The sequence below is a fragment of the Prunus mume genome, linkage group LG8, assembly GCF_029339155.1.
Source record: "Prunus mume cultivar Tortuosa linkage group LG8, ASM2933915v1, whole genome shotgun sequence".
In the NCBI taxonomy this organism is placed as follows: Eukaryota; Viridiplantae; Streptophyta; class Magnoliopsida; order Rosales; family Rosaceae; genus Prunus; species Prunus mume.
Window position 1 is genome coordinate 13,402,168 of NC_142705.1, and position 10,086 is coordinate 13,412,253.

At 38.2% G+C, this 10,086-nt stretch overlaps 1 protein-coding gene across 1 annotated transcript; it reads left to right on the forward strand.

The window, feature by feature from the left end:
* The first annotated feature begins 62 nt into the window (after window positions 1–62).
* LOC103339375 (TMV resistance protein N-like) lies at window positions 63–5,345 on the forward strand. Its single transcript, XM_089042891.1, is given in 7 exon segments — window positions 63–827; window positions 1,122–2,226; window positions 2,340–2,618; window positions 2,711–3,629; window positions 3,632–3,681; window positions 3,772–4,434; window positions 4,533–5,345. Coding segments are annotated over 7 exon segments (4,209 nt in total). The 5' UTR covers window positions 63–309; the 3' UTR covers window positions 5,208–5,345.
* The last annotated feature ends 4,741 nt before the right edge of the window (window positions 5,346–10,086 follow it).

Genomic DNA, 10,086 nt, shown 5'->3' on the forward strand with positions numbered 1-10,086 from the left:
TATCTTTTTACACCAGAAAATCAAACAAGTTGGCATAAAATAAGAGTGAGAGATCCTTGGTTTCCTTCTGCAATCTACCTACCCTTTAAAATAAGATGACTGAAGCCTCCTGCTCTTTTGGCTGTTTGCCTATAATATTCCCAATCTTTTGATTAAAGGAAGCTAATCTCTGATTATTTAGTGTCTTGTTCGTTCAAGCCTTATATTGCACTCAGCTACCAAGCTAGTTTTGGTTCTGCAAATAATTTTAAGTAGCCAAAGCTTTCATTGCAAGGTAGCAGGTTTGGTTACTGATTTAGTTTTTCTCCAATGGCCGATCCCATGACCACCCAAACCTCCTTAGCTTTGCCTCCTTTCTCGACCCCTCCACCGAAATGTGAGGTGTTCCTCAGTTTTAGAGGTTTCGACACTAGAAAAGGTTTTACTGACAATTTGTACAAGGCCTTGATTCACTACGGAATCCACACTTTCATGGATGCTGAACAACTCGAAAGTGGAGAACCCGTTTCAACGGAACTCTTCAAAGCAACTGAAGAATCGCAAATATCAGTCATCATTCTTTCAACAAACTATGCAACCTCCACATGGTGTCTGAATGAACTTGTCACTATGGTTGAACTTGCGGAAAACGACGAGTCCAGATTGATTTTGCCTGTGTTCTATGGCGTGACGCCATCCGAAGCACGAAAACAGATTGGAGTTCATTTTGAAGAGGGGTTTGCTCAACATAAAAAAGATTTTGAAGGAGAGCCAGAAGAGGTGGCAAGGTGGAAGAAATCTCTCACTGCAATCGCCAACCTCTCAGGATATGATATAAGAAATTACAGGTAAGGTTGCTGCTTTTTATTATGTATTTTCTTTTTTGGGGTAAACATTTCAGTTATATCTTTTTCATAGTAGATGTTGGTCAAACTAGCTCCTTTGATCAAATACGGATCCTCGGATCACTTAAAAGTTATAAAACAAAAGCAACAGAAGAAACAGATAGATAAAAAACATAACATAGGGTTCATGTTGAGAGGACGGAAAACTAGAAAACATAATAGGTTTTACATGTTTTCGTCTTTAGTTATTACTTGTAATGACCAAACACTTGACATAAAGCTGTAACCTTTTTGCAGAAACGATACAATAGTGATTGAAAAGATAGTTGAACGTATTTTTGGTGTTTTGATTAACACATTCTCAAATGATATAAAGGACTTTGTTGGTATGGATCGTGTAAACCAAATTAAATCCAACATGAGTTTAAGTATAGGGTCTGAGGAAGTTCGTGTAATAGGGATTTGTGGGATGCCAGGGATTGGTAAGAGCACCATGGCAAAAGCTCTTTCTCAAAGAATTCGCAATCAATTCGACGCTTTCAGTTTAATTTCTAAGGTTGGAGAGATCTCTAGAAAAGAAAGTTTATTTCGTATCAAAAAACAACTTTGTGATCACTTGTTGAATCAGCAAGTAACTACAAAGAATGTCGATGATGTGATATGTAAGAGATTGTGCAACAAACGGGTGCTTATAATTCTGGACAACGTGGATGAATTAGAACAAATAGAAGCTGTAGCTGGAAATGATGGTGCAGAATTATCTAGTCGGTTTGGTAAGGGTAGTAGAATCATCATAACCACAGCATATGAAAGGTTGTTGATAAATTATAATCCAAAAATATACACAATTGAGAAACTTACTCAAGATGAATCTCTGCTTCTCTTCTGCCGGAAAGCATTCAAAAAAGACCATCCTATGGATGGTTATGAGAAGTTGTGTTACGAATTTCTGGATTACGTTGATGGTCTTCCTCTGGCTCTTGAAGTTTTCGGTAACTCCTTAATGAACAGAAGTGTAGAAGATTGGTCTAGTACATTGGCTTCTTTAAAAGATGATAACTACTCTGGTAAGAACAAAATTGTTAATTATCTTAAAGCAAGTTTTGATGGATTAGAGAATCAAGAACAGCGGGAAATATTTTTGGACATTGCGTGTTTCTTCAAAGGCGAGGATGCATGCCGTGTAGAAAAGATATTTGAAAGTTGTGGCTACTATCCAGGCATCAATATAAACATCCTTCGTGAAAAATATTTAGTGAGTATCGTTGGAGGAAAATTGTGGATGCACAATTTACTACAACAAATGGGCAGAGAAGTTGTTCGTGGAGAATCCAAAAAGGAAGGAGAACGCAGCAGATTGTGGCTTCATACAGATGCCATTCATGTACTGAAGGGAAATAAGGTGAGAAGTTTAGTAGAATCATACACTACTCTCTAATATTTAATGAAATTGAGAAACCAGTTTGCTTTCCAATGCCTATGTTTCAATTTACATTTTTCTACTATGGCTATTAGGGGACAGATGCTGTTCAAGGTATTTTCCTAAGCTTGCCTCATCCAGACAAAGTATACTTGAAGAAAGACCCATTCTCAAACATGGACAATCTAAGATTGTTGAAGATTTACAATGTGGAATTTTCTGGATGCCTTGAATATCTTTCAGATGAGTTGAGCTTCTTGGAATGGCACAAATATCCTTTAAAATCTCTGCCTTCAAATTTTGAACCCGATAAACTTGTTGAACTGAACTTGTCTGAAAGCGAAATAGAGCAATTATGGGAGGAAATTGAGAGGGTAAGATTACTTACTCTGTCCATTTCATAAGTTGAATTTGTTTATCAAGTTAAGTCTTTCAGAGAAAGCTTTTTATGTTAAATTCTCTGCAGCCTTTGGAAAAGTTGTTGATACTCAACCTAAGTAATTGTCAAAAGTTGATCAAGACCCCTGACTTCGACAAAGTCCTGAACCTTGAGCAGCTAATCCTTAAAGGCTGTACAAGCTTGTCTGAGGTTCCTGACATTATCAACTTAAGATCTCTCACAAATTTCATTCTTTCGGGATGTTCCAAACTTGAAAAGCTTCCAGAGATTGGTGAAGACATGAAACACTTAAGGAAACTTCATTTAGATGGGACAGCAATAGAAGAGCTACCAACATCAATCAAGCATTTGAGTGGCCTTACTCTGCTCAATCTCAGAGACTGCAAGAATCTTCTGAGCCTGCCAGACGTCCTTTGTGCTACTTTGACATCACTTCAAGTTCTCAACCTGTCAGGGTGTTTGAATATCAACAAGCTGCCAGAGAACTTAGGGAGTTTAGAATGTTTACAGGAGCTTGATGCAAGCGGGACAGCTATACAAGAGCTACCAGCATCAATCAAGCATTTAACCGGCCTTACCCTCTCTAAGCTGAAAGACTGCAAGAACCTTTTGTGTCTTCCAGACGTCATTTGCACTGCTTTGACATCACTTCAAATTCTCAACGTCTCAGGGTGTTCAAATCTTAACGAGTTACCCAAGAACCTGGGGAGTTTAGAATGTTTACAGGTGCTTGATGCCAGTGGCACTGCTATAAGCCTTGTACCTGAAAGCATCTCTCAACTTTGTCAGCTTGAAGAACTTGCATTGAATGATTGTAGCAAGCTTCAATCATTGCCACAGCTTCCATTTAGTATAAGAGCCGTAAGTGTACATAATTGTCCTCTGCTGCCCGAAGCACATTCAAATAAAACAACGGTGTGGCCTTCAGCTGCTGCCGGATTTGGTTTTCTAAATCCCCAAAGAAATGAAGACAAAGCTCAGGCGTTTTGTTACCTGATAAACATCTTTTGAGACCATTCTATCAAACATTCTTTGAGGTCTCTCTCTCTCTCTCTCTCTCTCTCTCTCTCTCTCTCTCTCTCTCCTGAACATTTTATTATTATCTTTCTTTCGTTTCTATTTTATAGGGTGCCATTCAGCGCGGTGAAAGGTTTGAATATGGTTATCGATCAAATGAAATCCCAGCATGGTTGAGCCGTCAGAGTACTGAATCCACAGTAACAATCCCTCTACCTCTTGATTTAGACGGTAAGAGTAAATGGATCAAACTTGCTCTGTGCTTTGTTTGTGAAGCAGCTCAGAAGCATGATAGTTTGGAAGATGTACCAGAATTTGATGAGGAACTGGGAGCAAACTTCACTCGCAATCACCGTATTGAACTCTATACAACTGAAGATCATCATGAATGTCCCCAAGTAATTATTTACCGCAACTGCAATTTAGCTGGACCATTTATACATTGGTGCTTTATACCACGAATTGACCTTACGGAAAATTCGAATAGACGCTTGATCCGAGCTTCAATTACACCTGACAGCCCAGGAACAAAAGTGACAGGGTGTGGGGTGAGCCTAATATACTTGGAAGATGTCCCCAAATTTGTCCAGAAATTGAATAAACACTATCTTGGCTATCAGCATGAACAAGAAGAAGATGGTATGAGAAGTATTCAGTCGACAAGCAGGGTTCAAACTCAACAAGAAGTACAAGAACAAGAAACTACTACTTCAACCAGGATTGTAGGTCAATTGAGAAGAAACGTGGTGTCATTGCTTGAAAAACTATTTGAGGTACTCTCTCTCTCTCTCTCTCACACACACACACACACACAAACACACAAAAAGAATGACGACTGAATTACTGATATCATGAGTACGTTTGTCTCTAGGGATTACAGCAGGGCCTTCCGCATCTCTATGATTATGGTTTTATTTTTCCTCGACGTGAAAGATTACAGTGGTTTAGTGAACAAAGCAGCACGTCTGCATGCACAGTAAACTTAGCTCTTCCTCAAAATCTGCATAACGATGAGAAATGGGCAGGACTTTCTCTATATGTTGTCTGCAGTCTGCCCCCAGGTGCTTCACTTACTACTCGCACTTTCTACGAGTGTCATTTGTATACCCCTATTGAAGCTGTGGGCCATAACCAACTGATGCATCGCCTAATCGTATCTTCTCCCTTGGATGACAATGAGGGGTCACATCGGCTCCTCATTGTTCATATCCCACGCGTACGCTTTCCAGAACATTTGAACCGGTGCCATTTCATTCAGGCTTTATTTGGATGTAGAACACCAGGTGTGGAGGTTGAACTATGCGGGATGCGTCTCGTGTACAAGGAAGATTTGAAAGGGTTGATCGAAACAATTACCCGTTGCATCAATGATCGGCCTGCTTACTACGGAACTGGTGATTTTACCGATACCAAGAAATATAAGGGAATTAGTTTGGGAGCTACAAGTTTGCTAACGAATCTGCTAGAAGCAGCCAAATCCAGCGAGCACAGCTCTGTAACCGAAGTTTGTCCTCCTTTCATGCCTTTCGATTTCCGACCAGAATAGAATCTGCTCCTGGTGAAAGTTTAATTCGAGTTTATAGGAGAAGAACTGTATATGTATAGTATCAAATATCAGATTCTACTGTTTTAAATACTCTCTGTCAAAAATCATATTTCTGCTATATATATTTCAGTTTTGTGATCCTTCCTCCAACAAATTTGGTATAGGAGCAAAACCGATCCTTCTGCTGTGTTAACAATGGCATCAAGTTCAAATTCCTCAACCATTGGCAATGTCCTGAATTTAGTGCCTATTTTTTCATGGAGAGAATTATCATCATTGGAGCCTACAAATGAAGACTTTGTTCATTTCCCAGGACCTTTTGGGATCTTATCCAAGATGGTTATGAGGAACCAAACACTTCTTCATCTGCAGGAAAAAACACCAGAAAAGACAGGCCAGAAAAAAATGCAAATGGTCCTAATTCAACAAGGAGTAAAAGCAAATATCTCTTTCCAAGTTTCAGCAACAACATCAACTTGGGGAGTTCCAAAGTTCACAAAAAAGTGAATTCCAAGAGATAATTTATGCCAAGGCATTCTTCACTATGGTTTCCTAATTGGGAAGGAAAACTTTTGAAAGAGTAACAAGGAGAAATAAAAGGCAATATAGTTCTGGCTTTCCTGTAGTTTTTTAGATTTCTATTTCAGCAGACAACATCAAAGGGCACTATAACCCAACCGGCACGCACAATATAATCTCATGATAAATGGCCTCCGGCCTCAAATGAATTGATGTAATCATCAACAGTTAACAAATTAAAAATCAATGCACCCCTTCACTCACTCAGTCCACGGGACAAGCCTCAATCAAGTTTCGGGACCAACCATCCGAACCAATCTCAAAAAGACCAATCTACTTGCTCTTTCATATCTATCCTGGCTTCTAATATCAAATAAACCATTACGCCATACAAATTCATACATTCTAGGATTTATTCATCACAACTCACCAAATACAATCACAATATCTCCCCATACGCCGGAACATCCAAAGTTACGTATTTAAACCTACGACACGTGAGTATGACAGGATCCAACGAATCTCATCTCAAGCATTCTTCACAAAAAAATTCTCACTAGCCATCATATTCACTTTCTGCTACATTCTTAGCCACAGTTTAAAGGCCTTAACATGATCACAATACGTGGGGTAGTGTGTATAGATTAAACTAACATTCGATCGCTTTATTTACCTTTATACATCCACACAATTAAATATAATATATAATTTCTACTCCTATACAAACCTCAACCCTGGTATAGCATCTGATAATTGCAATTTAAATCATATAATAATATCCTAAACCCACAATATCCCTTTAACTCAACAACGCTCAAGACCTATCACTAAGGTTATTCTAACCCTCAAAGAAATGTAAGACTATCTCGAAAGTCTCACGGTCAACCTAGGGTCAAACGGGTCCGCGGGGCCCACAACCTCCAAATTCCGATTGAAAGTTCCTATAGGTTCTACAGGCTATAGGACACATGTCCTGCAAGTTTGGTCCAGATCGGACGGTCTCGCTCACGATCGCAGGATCGGACGGTTACTAAAACCCTAAAGGGTTGGCATTTCCGAATATCCGGACTCCATTTTACGATCCGCCAAACTGGTAATACCTAGATCAACATATTAAAACTTCAGGACCATCCAACGGTCCAAACCTAGCGAACCCGGAAAATACGCGATATTATTGATTGAAGGATAGGAAAGGTACAAGCCAAGACTCCTTAGGTAATAAACCTAATTTGAGTTGGCTGATGGCTAGAAGTTGGACAGCTGTCGCGAACCAAAGGAGAGGAGAGAGAGAGAGAGAGAGAGAGAGAGAGAGAGAGAGAGAGCCTTTTAACCAAAACCCATTTTAAAATATTTTTATTAGCTTCATTTGATCTTGATGGTACAACCGAATTCCCAAATTCCTTCCGAATAAGAAAATAACTAAAATACCCCTATCCCACGGGTAAATTCTCAATTCCACTTAAATAAATTAAAACATGGGATAAATTTGGGGTCGGGGTGTTACACTTATTTATAGGAATACTTAGTCGGCAACTTTGCTTTGGACAAGTCAGCTCCATAGTAACCGACAACCGACTTTTCCAAAGTCATTTTCAGCCACAAATTGTCTCTATTTATAATACATTATATAATTAGTAGGATGTTTCTAGTGACTTTAACTTGTCAACTTCTCTCAATTTTTCTAGATTATTCTATATTATTTAAGACACAAGTGTGCATTAATTTTAACACTAGTATTGTGAACCAAATCGAAAGTTATGGTGATACAATTCCAAACAAGAAAATCATTGTGAAAACTTTACGAAGCCTAGTTATCCCACCAAAATACAATAATGTCAATGCCGCAATAGCATAATCGAAAGATTTTATCTACACTTTCTTTACATGAACTAATTGGTTCAGTGGAAGCACAAGAAAAAGATGAACAAACAAATCAGTGGAGCAAGCTTTTCAATCCAAAGTGAATTTCAAGGACAAAGTAAGACAAACAAAAAGGAGTAGAATCCAATACAATGGATCGACCCTTTCATTGCTTCAACCACAACGAAAATGGGATCCAACTAGTTCTTATAGTTTAATGGCATTCTCTTATTCATATTGGAAGAAGTCTCAAGTTCGTATCTCTCCTCTCCATTGCTAAAAATAATAATAGTAAATGTTACCATATGGTCTAAGTTGTGCTTTGAAACTATAACTTAACGGTTGATTTGGTTTATCATTTTAGCACCACGACACGATAAAATTTCGTAGGTTAGATTTTTCTGTACGACATTCATCTTTAACAAAAGAGACGAGCTGGTCCTACTAAGTAGGTCTTCAAACCAGAAGGAGAAGGGCTTAAATTTCAGATTGGGTCCATGACATGAGAATGTCACTAGAGGCCCAAAGTTGAGCACTCTTTGGGCCCCATAATAGAGTTTGGGTCCTACCTTATATAAATGATAAGTTATTTCTGAAATTTCAAGGGTCTTTATGGCTTTTTGGTGTGCTTGACTATTCTCCCCTCGCCAGAAAATTTCTTGGAGATGCCAAAATATGCACATCTGTTAGTGCCAACTATGTGTTCGATTAAATGTCTTTAAGAGACTTTGCCCACCATGAATCTAAGGGAATTTTATCGTTTAAATTCTAAGAGTATTTAGTTGTATAATTTTTTATTTTATTTTTGAACTTTTAACCTTTTAAATATTTTCTATTTCCTAAAAAATTTCTGACTCCGCCTGCACTGAGTCCATAGCAGCTGCCAAATAAAAAGAAGGCTAGTACCTTCCATATAGCTGCACAGCAGCATGTGAAATTATGTGTGAATAGGACCTACCCAAACTGAAAAGCACCAGCAACCAAATCGCCCACTTGCCCTGTGTGGCCTCATTCAGTACTCAGGGGACCCCACTGAACTGGTAGCAGATTCATACTTTCACATGTATATGCTGCAACGGCCCTCACTGCGGAAGTTTCTCATATGGGCCAGCTCCAACTTCCCTAGATAGAATGCCTATATGATGCCCCTGTTGCCCATGCCCCCATGTCCCTAACACAATTGGCAGTTTATGGCATGTATAGATACTTGGACCTTATAAAATTATAACCCTAGGTTTCTGTGCCCCACTAGACCAAACTAAGCCTGCAAATGAAGCATATATAGCACTGTGATCCATCCTAGGGACTGTTTCAGAACCCACATGAGGCTCCACTTCAAACCATGACAGCTATGGACTTTTGGTACCTTGCCCTTTTTTATTGGCAAAACTTGCCTCCTCCCAAAGAAATAAGAAATCTATTGATTATAGTTTGACATGGAATTTTTTTTGGTGGTGAAATAAGGGGAAAATCTCCATAAAACAACTAAACATCATGCATGAGTCGAGACCTAGAAAGACCAAGAAAGTCATCCACTAACAGAGAACTAACTCAGACAGGAGTCTAATCAAAAAAACAAATTTCTAGTCTTGATTTTAACTCCAGTTTGTCAAATAATCTGCAACACAATTCTTTTCCCTGTAAATGTGGACAATGTGACAATTTTCAATTTGTCTCCTGTGTACCAAAGCAATAAGAGGATGACATTGCAATGAATTGATTTATTGAACAAGTGAGAGAACAACAACAACATCCATATCAATAGCAAGATTAGTGATACATTTCTCAACAGTAAGCTTTAGACCAAAATATAGGCCCCAAACCTTAGCCTCCAAGATAGACCTTAGGCCAAATTCACAACAAAACAGTTTGACATGTTTGTAAAAAGATAATTTGTGGGTTTTATATAAATTATTTTGGTATGTGTGGAAACTGTCATTTTTAAAAGCGAAGCAGTGTCATCTTTTTATTTTAAGAGCTCATTCCTAGGTCAATTCACAACTGAAAACTACATTAACGGCCATTGTTAAATATTCTGGGAATCTAGATGATAGAAACGTCCATAAGTACACACTTCTCATCTATCTTGATAATACCATCGTTGTTTCAAGACTGATTTTCCCAAGAATGTTGTCCTTGATAGATTAAATACTCCAATACTTCTTTGCTGCGAATTTGAACCACTCAAAAGCTGGTGGTGGCAAATGACCGCTACGTAATGTTAGCCGCCCACCAATAAAACCTAGCTCTTAAGATTCTACACGGAATTATTTGTTTGCTCATTTCGAATTAGATTTCAATCAATTAACTATGTTAGATTATTATCTAATTTAATAAGTTTGATCCTACAATTTATAAGTACACCAAATAATTGCCGGAACGTTAGTCTAATTTACTTGAAATAGTCTAATAACTTGTATTAAATACAAGTATTGAAATACATTCTTGATCCCTATGTTTTATTCGGATTTTCAATTTTGCATTTCCAAATTTGGCCAAT